The sequence below is a fragment of the Lissotriton helveticus genome, chromosome 1_1 (genome assembly GCF_964261635.1).
Source record: "Lissotriton helveticus chromosome 1_1, aLisHel1.1, whole genome shotgun sequence".
Taxonomy (NCBI): domain Eukaryota; kingdom Metazoa; phylum Chordata; class Amphibia; order Caudata; family Salamandridae; genus Lissotriton; species Lissotriton helveticus.
This window is the reverse complement of record NC_136057.1, coordinates 1,798,977,718-1,798,992,639: the sequence shown is the minus strand read 5'-3', so window position 1 is coordinate 1,798,992,639 and position 14,922 is coordinate 1,798,977,718. Positions and strand designations below refer to the sequence as shown.

General features: G+C 45.8%; 1 protein-coding gene across 1 annotated transcript in view; it reads left to right on the top strand.

The window, feature by feature from the left end:
• WBP11 (WW domain binding protein 11) overlaps window positions 1-11,991 on the top strand; it is a 142,133-nt gene extending 130,142 nt beyond the window's left edge. The window contains exons 9-12 of the mRNA XM_078640806.1: window positions 7,756-7,857; window positions 9,127-9,495; window positions 10,022-10,204; window positions 11,014-11,991. Coding sequence (XP_078496932.1) covers window positions 7,756-7,857; window positions 9,127-9,495; window positions 10,022-10,204; window positions 11,014-11,468 — 1,109 coding nt within the window. The 3' untranslated portion in view covers window positions 11,469-11,991. The remainder of the gene's footprint in view (window positions 1-7,755; window positions 7,858-9,126; window positions 9,496-10,021; window positions 10,205-11,013) is intronic.
• The last annotated feature ends 2,931 nt before the right edge of the window (window positions 11,992-14,922 follow it).

The following is a 14,922-nucleotide window of genomic DNA, read 5'->3' as shown; positions in this document are numbered from 1 at the left end:
CATTGACTGGTTTTCACTGAAATTGGAGTTTTGAAACTTTAAAATATTCCTCTAAAATCAGCCGAATAACGATTTCCAAAATACTCACCTGGGATCAGGAGAGAAGCCAGGTCTGTACTTTCTAGCTCAGTACTGAACCGCAAAAGTAATCCTAACTGTACTTACCAGTTACCTGCATTTTTTTCCATAGGAAACTATTGACTGTTTTTCTCTGAAATTTCTTCTGAGTGTCGATTTTTGCAAATTACAAATATTCTTTAAAAATTGTATCGACTACTGAAACGTAAATACTTACCTGTCTTAGGTAGAGGTCCCAGTGCTGAACCTAGGAGTCCAGTGCTGGATTACAAAAGTAACAAGAACCTACTTTACCTGTGACTTGAATTTCCTATAAAAATTGATTATCGTTTGCTTCAAAATTCAGAAAGTTGCTATAGTTCTTCATTTTATATAAAAAGTTTCCAAGTGTCAACTTTGAAAATAGATTTATATTCTTTAAAAATTACAACTGTAACCAAAACGCTTTTACTTAACTGTTTACAGCTTAGGTCCCGGGACTGAATCCATGATCCAGTCCTGTGGTTAGAAAAGTAATCCTGAAAGTAATTAACTGCATTTATGTAGAAAAACCCATTGAGCTCAATGTTATTGTGTTTAGGATTGTGTTGCCTATTGCAGCCCCAGTAACTATTGCACTTACCAAGTCTATTGCCTTTCTGCAAAGTAATTACCTAAAGTCACTCATATTGAGAAAAGTATATTTTGATACCTGTTGATTCTAAAATAAAACAACTTTATCTATTGATATAAAAACAATTGGCTTAGAGTTCAGTCCTTGAGTGTCTGAAACCTTTAGCTGACCGAGTGTGTACAAAAAATGCTTTACTCTGTCCTCTGATACTGCCTTACTGCTCGACCAAGCTACCACTTTAGAGAGTAAGGTCAGATCTGACTTTAACCTCTGTTATACCTCTGGAGATTGGGGACTCGATACACACTGTACCTTACTTTGGTCCAGTATATATAGAGACACTTTCTTACATGGAATGCTTGAAATATTCTCAGCCAGTGGTAATTACTCGGTCCACGTCCCAGTCCAGAGCAAACCACAAACTGGTTCTAACCGGCACCCAACTTCTTGCCACAATCCACCACTTCATAAGTAAGATATACATCGAACAGTAGGATCAATTTAACATTACAATGATCATCTGCACAACATACATTTTCACGATCCTGTAACAGACCAATCCGTCCCCACGTAATTTGTCGCTGCTCATACATTGATACAGTCCCAGTTTATACCTCATCTGAGGCCAGTGCCCCTCCATCACCCAATGAGGAGAAGACTGTACCCCTTCTGGATTCATGGACCTCTCCAGAAGTCCCAGCCATACTTCAATGTCCTCATATGCCTTTTCGTCCTACTGGCAACTCTTCAGGCATACCTCCTGAGCCACAGCCCATTCAACCACATCAGCCACCCATTTTTCCAGTGTAAGTCATTCATGTGTTTGTAACCCATCTCCTGGCCAATAATAACAGGAAATGCATGAACCTAATGTCCATTTTGGGGCTCGTCTGCCTTCGGATGTCGACCAACAAAAAGGCAGCATTGTCCATCTCACAGGGAACTGCATCATCGACCTCACACAAGTCAATAAATTCCTTCAGTAGTCCTACACATCAACACATTCCCATACTAAGTGCAAGACGGAGGCTGCCGGTGACTGCATCTGTAGCATAAATCCGCTTTACCCGGATCTATTCTGTGCATTAGCACTGGTGTGACATATGTACGATGAAGGAAGCTTAAATGCAGAAGTTTGAAACTGGCATTACGCAACACAGTCTTCACCAGTGCACACATCCTTTGCCAATGAGGATCCTCAAATGGAACCCCTTGTTCCCTCTCCCAGGCACCTTGTACTGTCAATGCTTTATAAAGTTGGGATATCGAATGTCTGCTCCTTCCTAGCTCTGAGCATAGAAAAATAAGAGAGCTAACTGGGGGCACAGGAAATGAACCATATGTCCTGCACTATAGCTGCAATATTCGTATGTTGTAAAAATTGGCCTTACCCTAAGTGGAAGAATTCCCACACAGCTTCGAAGTATGTGAATTCCTCGGGAAACAGAACTCCCAGGAACTCACAACCACCCGCCCTTCAGGCGGTCAAGTCCACAGTAGCCCCTAGTCCTGTAAAGTGCAGGAGATCCTAGAAAACCAAATCTCGAGCAAATGGGGGCCCTGCCCAGAGCACTTTTAACAGCGCGCTCCCCCAGTGAAGCAATATATCTGACTAAATATGGGACATATTCCACGTCCCTACCCCCACCAGCAATTGCTGACATAGAGAACTGTCATTCTATGTACCCCAAAATCGACTTCTCCCATGTGCCCTCTTCACTAAAAAAATTAGTCACATGCTGTAATATTGCTCTATATCCGATACTGCTCGGCCTCCCTCTTCCAACGGAAGTGACATGTGGACCCTAGCCACCCTACTCCACCCACCGTCCACATCAGCGATGTGAGGAAAGAATGCAGCATACGAAAGACATCATGCGGCAGTAAGTCTAAAGAATGCTGAACAGCATGCAGACAACAAGGCAGATACAGTCATTGCAACCGCCACATGACTCCTAACAGAAGTGGGAGGGAATTTTAGAATTGCACTGATGAGCTTGGGCCCTCAATAATCATCTTTATGTTATGCTTACGCATTTGTGGGGGTATGTGCTATGACCACTCCCAGATATCTGAATGAGTCCGACTCCCAACGAAGGGGCACCGGGGGTAGCTTTGCCGTTAGCCAGAGGATCCTGCAGGAAAATTAGGAACTTTTCGTAATTAGGGCAGAGTCCTGATAGTTACCCAAAAGCTATTAAGCTTGACAACAGGATGGGTAGAGACTGCTGAATAGAGGAGAGGTAAACGAGTGTCGTCCACATATAGGAACACTAAGTGGGTGGTACTTCCCAGCAGTTGGGGCCTGTGAAGGTAACAACGGTGGGGTCGGGTGGGTGTGAATTTCGACAGACGATGACAAGTGAAAATGAATTATTTAATTTTCCCTCATGTTCGTCTGTCGAAATCCCCAGCCACTCTACCCTACTGCTCTTACCTGCACGGGCCGAGGCTGCTTCTCACCCTAATCCCCTACTCTGACATATTCTGTGGATCTTGACTGCATGGGCTCCAATGCTACTGCACATAAGAGTGGGGACAATAGACATCCCTAGTGTGTGCACCTACCTACTTCCACAGGCTAGAGCATTGCCCTTCCACCCTCACCTTGGCTGTGGGCTACATATATAGTAATCGTACCCATGCGCAAAATTGGGCTCTGAACCCTATAGTTTCCAACACCTGCATGAGATAAACTCATTGAACTGTATCGTAGGCTTTAGCTATGTCTAGTGACACCAATGGCAGTTCTCCATCCCAACCTTCCACTTCATGCACTTCTCCATCCCAACCTTCTACGTCATGCACTTCATGCATCACATGCATCAGTCGATGCAGATTCATGGATGTACAGCAGCCAGGCATGAATCCACATTGATCCTTGTGTATTAGGAGGGTGATGGCCGGGCGCAGTCCGAGGGCTAGCATTTTACAAAGTATTCTAGTGTCTGTATTAATCGTAGTGAGAGGCCTATAGGCCAAGTGATCTAATGGGTCACCTCCGGGCTTCAGCAGCATTATAATGCAGCCTTCTTTCATAGATGGAGGAAATAGTCCCCTCTGCCTCGCCTACAAGTATACTTCCAAAAGATGTTGGGTAAGTAATGTCTGGTAAAATTCGGCCCGGGCTCAATAACATCCCAGCGTTTTGCCTGACCGGGAGTTGCCTAAGGCCGCGCAAACTTTCTCCAAACTTGAGGACCACCTCCAAGTCACGAGTCCTGGGTCTCCCATTCACGGTAGCAGCAAGGATGCTAAAACTGTTTTAACAGACACGCTCATGGACGGAGCGGGGCCTTGATACGCTTGTTCTAAGTATGTTTTGCAGGTGTCCACTATAGCCCTATAAGTATAAACCTCACAGTCATGTGGACAACAGAGGTGTAAGTTAACCAGTTGAGGAGTCTCCCTCCAAATAATACAGGCAAGGAAGTGCCCGGTTCTTTCTCCTTCCCTAAGGAGAAGTTGGAGGCACGTTTTGAGCGTATACCTTTCCCGCTTATCCCAAACGTGTGTGTCCAATAGCAGGTGCTGCAACTCCTCCTGTCGCCCATCTCCACCCTCTGATGTTAACTGCCGAGCCCATGCACGTTTATATTGCCTCTGGAGAAGCTCGGACTGTAGGGGGCCTGCACCCCGCAAAATAAGCAGATACAACGTCCTCTGAGCACCCATGGCGTCCGATTCGGTTGCCTCTGATTGCGTCATAGACCCATTGAGCTCAAAGAAGTCTCTGTGTCAGACAGGATTTCTCTACCTTTGGGATCCTGCAAGACCATCTCCGTACCCTGCCCAATCAAATTCACAGCAGACTGATATGATCTGACAAATAGTGAGAGGGATGTGACACCTCGATAATGTATGGCCCACCTCAATAACATCTGGCCCACCTAAATAACGTCTGTCCCAACGAGGCGGTCATAAGAATCCGGTCTAGCCTGCTATAAGTACAGTGCATCGGGGAGGGGCAAGATAAGTCCGTGGCAGAGGGATGTTGATCTCTTCAGACATCAGAGACATTTTAGAGACAGTCATTTTAGATTTAGTGTGCTGACGCTGTGGATGCCTATCTAGCGACCCATTTGTCAGGCAATTAAAGTTCCCCGTCCACAGTACCCGTGTGTCGAGCACAGGTGAGATTCTGTCCCACACCTTTGAGTAGAAGACCTTGTCACTTATATTGGGCCCATAGGTATTTAGTAGTATCACCTCCTCCCCCCACAAGTCTGCCCTGAATCGGTATGTATTGCCTTATCCATATCTGCATCCATGTAAGTCAGTGTGAAGGGAACCCCTGGAACTATCCAGATGAGTACCCCATGGGAGAAGGTGGAATAATTAGCACTATACACATGGACCCTCCACTTTTTGCCCTGCTTGGTCGCTTCTCCGCCTGAAAGGTGAGGCTCCTGCAAACATGCAATATCCATGTTGCGTCTCTTAATGAAGGAGTGCACCCTGTATCATTTTTTAATAGAAACCTAGTCCCTGCACATTCCAAGTAAGGAGCTTAAATACCCCTGCGGCACACATTGTGAATTAACCTTGCTGGAATAATTCTAACGCCTCCCCTTTGACATAATGTTAATAGCTCAACACAAAACTCCAACCAGACCTGAGTCGAACATAACCCTTCCCATACCAACAACGCTTACAAGTTCACAAAGATGCTCGGTCCTCTCAACCCCTGCAGTTCCTTAACTGTGTGGGAGAGCACAGCCCGACTGGCCCACTCAAACCTGCCCTTTCCCACAGAGCTGCCCAAGGCTCAGGCTAGCTGATCGAAATGGGGCACAGATGTACAGTGTAAGACATGGGCCACAGCTGATGCATTGTGAGGCATTCGGCAGCCGATGAGCCAAGTTGGTGCCATAAATCCGTCTGAGCAGGCTGCCGATATCACCGCAGCCACCCCCTGTGATGTATGCCCCCACCAGTCCTCCGGCCACACTGCCTGCCCCAAGAGTCTCACGCGTGCAGGCGCGACGTCTTACTCATGGGGCCCTAATCACCCCCAACACAATCAGTTTGCGCCAAACAGCTGTTAGTGGCAGGAGTTCTTCGGCCCGAATGCGCACAGGCTGCATCCCGCACCCATTGCACAGCCAGCGATCAGGAAATGTCAAAGGCCCAATTTGCTCCCCGGGTCCAGCAAGTAAGTTCAGGGGGGCATTGACATGCAGCTGTGGCCCAGATTATTACCAGGGCATCCGGCGTTAACCAGGATTATCGAGCAGGAGCTCCCTAAAGGCGCGTTTAGGTGGCCATCTTGGTTAGCCTTATCCCTCCAATTACAAAAGTTTAAAAAAAGATTGCGCGAGACTGCCAAGGCCAGACTTATTGGATTTGCCAATGCTTGTTTACTCTCCTAATGTTTGTTTGCATCATCATACCTTCCTACCATGACCATCTGTTACCCTATTGTACAGCTGTTTCCATTTTAGTTTTTTTCTCAAGTAATTCTTCTACTTTACTATTCAGGGAGTCTTTCTTCCTCTCATCTGAAATAAGTGATGTCTTGGCTTCCTCTAAATCTGTGCCAGAAAATGCAAATCAAAGAATCTTGAGTTATTAACTGGACGTTCCTTAGAAATGGGCTTGAAAACGTGCAGCATTATTTCTAAGCATGGCTTTGGTTCACCACCAGTGGAGACTTGTCTTTAAGAAATCAAATTTGATAGGACAAGCCAGTCCTCGTAACCTTGAAAATGTGTGTTCCTTGTACTTTAATTCAGAATTTATTGGCTACACTGTGGCAACAGCATAAATAACAAAGCCCATATATATATAAAACGTTTATTTCAGACATAAGAAAGGTAAAGAACCCAGATGTATATTTAAATGAATATTCATGTGCCTTATGCAGACAGAATATGAAGACAGGTGCATTTTTACAGTAGCGCCTGTACTCATGATATCCACTGCACTCTCGCTGCTCTCCAGTTACACCCGCACTGCACAGAACTGCACATGCATTCTACGAAAGAGTGAGCATGTTTAATCTTTTTAGAGGCACTGGAAAGGAATTAACTATTGATTTATTGATTTATTTATTTTTTAATCTTCTATGGAAACTGACATTCTCGCCCAGGTAACGCAGCTCTACTGTACTTTAAGAAAGAGTAGTAATGTGATATGTTTTTGTTCTGGTTGTCAAAGGAGCCTGTGGCTAACTACTGGTGGGCAAAGACATTGTCAATAAGTAGTGAGTAAAAGGCAATGAGAGAGTGCATGAGCCACTGCTGGTGCTTTTATGTGTGCAAATTGTTTAATTTAAAATGTATTACAACAACATTAAAGGTATCTTCTGTCGTGTTACTCGAGTTAGTAACAATAATGACTTTGTGTGAGATTAAAAAAGCATTTGGGCAGTTTTAACACTTGTTGCAGTTCTCTATTATTCCTGGTTAGAACACACCTAGTAGGAACATAGGGAATACTTCCAGTTCTTCTGATTTGTCAGATATCCCATAATGGCGGTCATGTGGCTCAGCCCTGACAAATGCCTTTGTTATGTATGGACTCCAACTTGATTTAAAGGAATTAACTTGGGAGCTGTTCTGAAAAAGCATTACAAGGCTTGTAACAAGAGCTCAAAATTATAAATTTGGTGCAAAAACTCCTTGTTGTATACAAAGGTGGAAGAGGCCATCCCGATATTGGGAGGGGGGGCGGGGGTCATTTGTGTTTATTTCCTGAAATCCCTGGAAGATGCCAAGAGAGTCTCTCTTGCCAGCTTTTAGAGAGAGAGATCATGTGCTTACAATCACAGTAGGAAAAAGGACGGTACACTGAGATATCTGAGCTGAACCCCAGTCTTCTATACAAATGTATCCTCCTGCTTATCCTTGAGAGAAGGTTCCCTGGATGCCATTCACGTTCAACTCCTTTCTCCTAATAGACCTATTCTGGGGCTAGTTTCCCGAGGGTACTTGTGCATTTGGAATAGATATATACGGGATTTGTGCCATGCTACTTGGTGACTTCAGTTGCGGCCTACCAGACCCCCTTCAGTACATGTCTTGATCCTGGTCTTACTCTGTGCCTTTTGTCATTCACAACAGGTCTTAGTGTTCGCTTCAATGAGTCTGCAGAGAAGTCTCAGAAGAAGAAGAAGAAAGTGAAAGAGCTAACCCCACTGCAGGCAATGATGTTGAGGATGGCAGGTAAAACAGAAACTGCTGAAACATATCTGTGAACAGCTTCTCACCTCTCCTGACTCTTATTTTATGTTCAACTCCGATATATCTAGCCCCTGGCTCTCTTCTTCTCCTCTTCACCTCTCTCCCTCTTACCAGTCTCATCAGTCAGTTTTTCAATTTCTTCCACCCATCCCTCTTTCTCTCCCTTTTCTATCTTTGCTCACCCTTCACCTCTCTCGCTCTTCCCTACATCCCAGCTCTTCTCCATATTTCCCATTCTCTCGTCCCATATCTATCTCTTCCCTGAACTTTCTTCTCTCTCTCTCCCTCTTATGCAGCGCTTACCTCTTCTGTATCTTTTCACCAATGGTCCACTGTCACTTCTCCAACCTCTCTAGTATTTTCTACCATCCTTTCTTTTTCCTCTTTTCCTTTTCTCATTGTGTTGCCTGCTTCCTCTTACATCCTTCTTCTCATTTCTTTACCTCCCATTTTTATCTTTTTTCCCCACATTCTTGGTATCTACCTGCTCTTACCTCTGTCCAGCTATTCTATTCTGTTCTTCTCATTTTTCTCATTTTGTTTTCCTCTTTATTCTTTATTGGCTTTCTTTTTCATCCAACCCTGTCCCCTTTGATAGCTTCCTTCTAATTCCCTACTTCCCTCGGTCCTGCGCCCACTTCACTGTGCCATTTAGCCCCCACCCTTGCACCATAGCCCTCTAACCAATTCCCACTGTCCCTTTCAAAGCCTTTCCTCTGCCATCCCCTTAACCTGTAACCTTCCTCTGCTTGTCTGCACACGCTTATTTCTCTTTTGCTTTGTCTCTGCATCTGTTGCCCTTGTTCCTTTTTAACTTCTCCTGCACCTTTCCCTTCTGTGTCTGCTCTCTGCCTTCCTGCCACCATCTTTCCCCACAAGTTGCCCTTGTGCATTCCCTGTTTCCTATCTCCCTGTCTCCTTTTCTTCCTTGTCCAGTTTCTCTTCCTGCCAGTCCCCTTTCTAGAATCTCTCCTTGCCCTCTTGGATCACTATCTCACACATCCTTCGTTGCTCCATGAATTCACATCTTTCCTCTCCTTCTTTGTTCTGTGATCCTCCTCCTTATGTACACCTGCTTGCCCGCTGGTTCTCTCTCGCATATCTGCCTTTACCGCCTTGTTCCCCCTTTCATGTTCCTCACTCGCCTCCTGGGTACCCCGTACCGCTTTGACCCTTGGATTCCCCTTGTGTGTCCCTCTTTGCCCTGTAAATCCCTGTCTCATGTTCCTTCCTCTCTATCCCTCTCTGCAGGACAGGAGCTCCAGGAAGAAGATGATGACCAGGACATGGATGAATATTCAGATGATGATGACGATGATGATTCTGATGACAGCGACGAGTCAGAGTCTGAAGAAGCCCCACGTCACATAGAGGAGACTCGTCCCCAGTCTGCCCCAGCAGCTGCTGCTACCCAGGCTCCAGCTTCTACACAGACTCCAGCCCCGGCTCCAGCTGCAACTCCTGCCCCAGCTGTAGCCACTGCTCCACAAGCCCAGCATCCACACCCATCACAGATGCAGATGCCACGATTGCATGCACCTCCACCATTGGGCATCCCACCAGCACCTCCTCTCCGTCCCCCAGGACCACCGAGCGGCCTTCCCCCTGGTCCTCCCCCAGGTAACAAAACAATGATGATTATGGTCTGCGATAGCTCAGTGTTTGAGTGGTGCCATGTGCACCTTTGTCATGCGGTTGGGTGTTGACTTCCGTCTCTGGGGAGAGATTTCCATCTGTTGGCGTAGCCCATGGGACAGGTCATTAATGTAGTGTCTCACCTCCTTGCTCTCTCCTCTAATCTCACAGTCGCTGGCGTAGTACCTCTTCACAATCCCACCCATGATTAATTATCCTTTGCTTAAGCACTCTATCTCTCATCCCAGAACACACAAAATGTTTGGGCATTGGGTACTGCTAACCAAGAAATACCGAACATTGGTCGGTGGCCCTTCGTTTCTGTCTCTGAGTCCCAGGGTAGGGCCTTGTAGCCTCTGGATGCCTATCTCCAGAGACTACCTGGGGACCCGTAGCTGCTTCTCTATTGATCCCAGAAAGTAAGCTTGCACTCCCTTACTGCTGCCTCACAGCCACTCCCCCTGCCCTTCAGTGCCTCCTTTCTGCCTAATTTTGCCTCTTTTCTCTTCAGGTGCTCCTCCGTTTCTTAGACCTCCGGGAATACCTGGACTACGTGGCCCTCCACCACGACTGTTGCCTCCAGGGCCACCCCCGGGCCGGCCCCCGGGACCACCTCCTGGGCCACCTCCAGGTCTACCGCCAGGGCCTCCTCCAAGGGGACCTCCACCTCGACTTCCACCTCCTGCACCTCCAGGTATAGTTTTTGCTTTTTATATAGTGATTCAAAATGTATTTCTTGTATTTGTAAGAGCTTTAAATAACTGTATTCACTCATTATACAGGTTACCAGAGTCTATAAAATCTGTGTAACTAAAGTAAGGCGCTGCTGTAACCTACATAATCTGTGTAGCATGGGGACCTTGTAAGATCTATATATCCTGGAAGAAAACTCTTGCTGTTTGAAACTGTAAGCTGTCAGTAACCAGACACGTAGTTTCTGTTGAATCTCTGAAGCACAGTTGTGTTGCCCAAGCAACACATTGTAGCCTGAAGCAAAACTATTCCTGTCCAATACTTGAACCTGGGAGATCTATGTAAACTGAGAGCTAGCTGTGCCACCTATTCAAGAATATTGTATATTAAGAGTGGGAAAGCTCCCTGTCTGAACCTGCAAGATGTCTATAAGCTGTTGGATAACTATGATCTCTGTAACTTGAGGTATAATTTGGTTCTTGGGCTGTAAGGCTATCTGTAACCCTTTAGTTAGCCCTGCTAAGCTATTCTCTTGAGATCTTTATAGTATCAGTTCTGTCTTTAGCTGTTAAAGACCTAAATGATCTGTGTAACTTGAGGGATAGTTCTGCTGTTCACACCTAAACTGGTTAGGTCTGTGTAACCTGAAGAATTGCTCTATTGTGTGTGGCTTAACCCCTGAAGTGTGTAATCTTAAAGAACAGGCTGAGTCCAGATAACTGCCCATAGCTTTGAAGTGTGTGCCATTGGATCCTGCATTGTGTTTGAGACTCTTGTGTTTTCTCTCCCTCTCCTATTACCCACTTGCAGGTATTCCTCCTCCTCGTCCAGGCATGATGCGGCCTCCATTGGCTCCCCCACTTGGTCCTGGTCCCCCAGGGCTCTTCCCTGCCCCAGCCTTGCCCACCCCTGGGGTTCCCACTTCAAGCGTGCTGAGTGCTCCGCCTAGCTTGATCCAGCGCCCCAGTAAGGAAGAAAGTGGAAGCACAGGGACCAGTGCAGTGAGCAGCAGCGCCACCATCGAAAAGCAGGCCACTGCCACCATCAGCGCCAAGCCCCAGATCAACAATCCCAAGGCCGAAGTCACTCGCTTTGTGCCCACTGCTCTGCGGGTGCGGCGAGAGAACAAGGGTATCACTCCACAGAGGAAGCCAGAAGAGCCTGTAGCTCCTGCACCCAAGGCCGCTCCCAAGGCTGGAACCCCCATGCCCACGAAGGACGACATGTATGAAGCTTTCATGAAAGAAATGGAGAACCTGCTGTGAGATTGTGTGGGCTCGGCAGTCATCATATTGGCTTCTACAGGAATGGGCTTTATTGCAACATGCTGCCCATCTCTAGAGCCTCCAGGCCAGACTGGCGTGGCTTCCTCACAGAATGATGAAATAGTGTAGGCTTTGCCATGTGTGGTATCCTCCCTGTTTCTACATAAACTGGCTGTGTGAATTCGCTAGCATCCATCTCTGATTCATTTCAGCACTATTAACTTCACCAATGTTTAGTGCTGTCTGATAGGACTGATACATAAGGGTGCTTGCACTCCACAGGCCTTCTCCTGTGACCGTATTATCTCATGCAAATTTGAGTCTTGAAGTGTTAGGGAGTTTTTAGGTTTTTTTACATTGTTCCCCAAACCCCCCCTCTTTTTGTAAATATCTTTCTGACCCTGTTTTTAGTTGCCATCCCCACAAAATGGCTTTGGAGTAATTCATCCATTTCTCTGCCTCATTGTTATGGTATGCCTAATTCTTCCCAATGTAATAAATATTTGACACTTGTCATCACTTATTCTAATGTTGTGCTTTGTGTGAGTTTGGCAGATGAATTTGTATAGCCCTCACTTTTTTTTCTGGTACTTTTTTTTTTTATTATTATTTTTATTAACAGCAGGAATCAAATCACAAGGCAGCATATATAGTGCTTTACGACAGCTTATCTTAAACAAGGTTTTCTGATGATTACAAATACACAATGTAGTTACTGGTGATACATGTCATGTCTACAACAGTTCATCTTGAGCTGGTATCCGCGGTGGGGTAAAGAGATTCCCCCTATATTCATTCCAGCCCTCCCAGATTCTGGACCACTTCCTGGGACATCCCCTGGCCACGTAGACCTATTTTTCACGAAACATGCACCAGTCCATGTCCTTATTCCTATCACCCACAGCTGGTGTCCGCGATGCCCCCCACTTCTGGGCTATGTTACGTTTGGCGATCATAAGCCCCAATGTAACCCAGGTGACACGTGAGTTGTTCAGGTCTGTCGGCTCCCACACATTCAGGAGACATCTCTTGGCCTCCAGGGGGAGTGCCTGATTTAACACTTTACTCAGAATCTCATGTATTGTCTTGCAGTACCTCTGGACGTGCGGGCAGTCCCATAGTATATGAAGGAACGTACCTTCGCCTCCACAACCCCTTCTACATTTGCCATCAGGTGCTCTACCCATGAGTAGCATCCCAAGTCTCATGATGTAGATGCGGTGCAAAATTTTAAGTTGTACTAGCCTCAACTTTGCTGCGATGGCTACCTCTCGTGGCGAAGATACTGCCGCGACCCAGTCCTCATCATCTAGAGTTATGCCGTCCCCTTCCCATTTCTCTCGCAATGTCACTAAGGGGGTCTCCTGTAAAAGTCCACATTTGTAAAGCGCACAATCACCCGTAAGGGTCTCTAGGCGCTGGGGGGCCGTCGGGAAGATTAAGCGAGCTATTGCCCAGAGTCACATGGTGCTGGGCTAACCTGCCGCCGGAGCCGGGGATCGAACCGTGGTCCCCAGATTCCAGCGTCAGTCGCCCTGGCCGCGGCGCCACAAGCATTTTGTATGTGAGCGAGATGGCCTTTGTCAGTAAGTAGCCATCAAGGAGTCTATCTTCGAGGGGTGTTGCGTCAGGAGGGGCATCTCCCTTTTGGAGACAGGAGTACAGGTCAGGGCGGACTTGCATGTACCTAAAATATTCCGTGGAGGCAATATAGCCCTCATTCTTGCTGCTACATTGGCAAATGTGCAAATTTGTCTTTGGTAAAAGCTCCCCCTTTTGCAGATGTGATCTGGAAAATGGTCGATGCAGTTTCCGTGAACGGGCAGTCTTTATTGTCCTTTCCATCGTACACTTTCGTCGAGATGTTGATTTGATAAGTGTGTCTTAACGATTGGTTGCTCATCTGCTGACTTTTAGGTTCACCACTTTGAATTATTTTGGTTTGCTGTTGTCATATACTCGCAGTTTCTCTTTATGAAAACAGATTTCACTCTTCTACCCCACCGTCATTTCTCAGCTTTTAATGGGGCATGTTTTCTCCCCTTTCGCATACTTCCGCCCCACCTCTCTCTAACACAACAAGCATATCTTCTGCCTGTCTGCTTCTATCCCCTTGTGAATTGCCCTTGCTAAATCTAGTGTTGCCAGTACCAGGTCCAGCTTCCTTCAAGGTTAAATGATTGTCTTTTTGATCTCTTCTTGCAACTGATTTGCTCGGTATTGGATCATAGAGTTAAATTGTTTATGGGTTAGGCTTACAAGTCTCTGGTTGAGTTAAAGTCTTGACATCTCAAAAACGACAGAGCTGTTCCAGCGACTGTAACCTCAATAACCAAGTTATTATATATATATTCTCACGGGTGTGGTATTCTATAAGATATCTACTTGTCCAGTGGAACTGATGTTTAAAAAAAACTAGTTGTCGTGCAACAAAGAAATCCATTCGTTTTTTTGGTGTCATGCCATGATGTGACACATTATAACAGTGGTATTGTTATATCATATTTCTGATACTAGCCTCTGATTATGACCGGGTTCAAATTATATCATGGTTCAGATTTTTTTTCCACATTTGAGTTAATCGGGGATGTAAGCAGCTGACAAACAGTAGGATGGAAGCAGTGGGTTCCAAAATGCAAAATCCCATGCATTTTCCATAGACTTATTTAAGAAGAACTTCCGCAGAAACTGCTGAATAGAAGTACACCAAATTTGGCTGGTGCTAGATCTTGGTCCGCAAATTGTGCTTTTGCGATTTTGTGTATGTAGGAAGCTGGCTCTGTGCACACTATACCTTAGTTTGGTGTAGTATACAGAGTCCAGTGGATTCCCAGAGGTATAGTAGAGGATAAAGTAGATAATGCCTTACTCTCAATTTAGTGGTAGCTGGGCTGAGGGGTTAGGCTTATCAGAGGGCTGTGTTAAGCATTTATTGTACACACCCAGGCAAGTAATGATAGCACACACTCAAAGACTGAATCTGGACCAGTTGTGTGTATAAAAAGTTGTTACTATGTTATTTTATTGTAGAACGAAGAATCACTTAGTGCCGTTACGTTTTTCAGTGTTGCAAAAGAAGTATTACTTTTCAAGAATAAAGTAAAGTTTTGTAAATGCAGTTGTATATATTACAGATTTAAGAATGCTTTCTGTTAATGTCAATCAAGTACAGTTGTCTGCTGTGGCAGGGATGAAGTTAGACAGTTCAATGCAATAGATAGACTTACAATGCAATCCTATGGAGGTAAACAATGTTAAACAGTTTGCAGGTAAGTACTCCACTTACTTCCTCAGGCTTTGGAGGTTTTGGACAACACAGGGCAAGGTTCAAGACCAGGTAGGTACTGCACCATCAGTGGCATTGGGGCGGCCAGGTGCAGAGGTCACTGGGCCCAGTGTTATCCAGTAGAGCCGGTGGTACCTCAAAGAGGCCCCGTTTGCATGTAGGGTCACG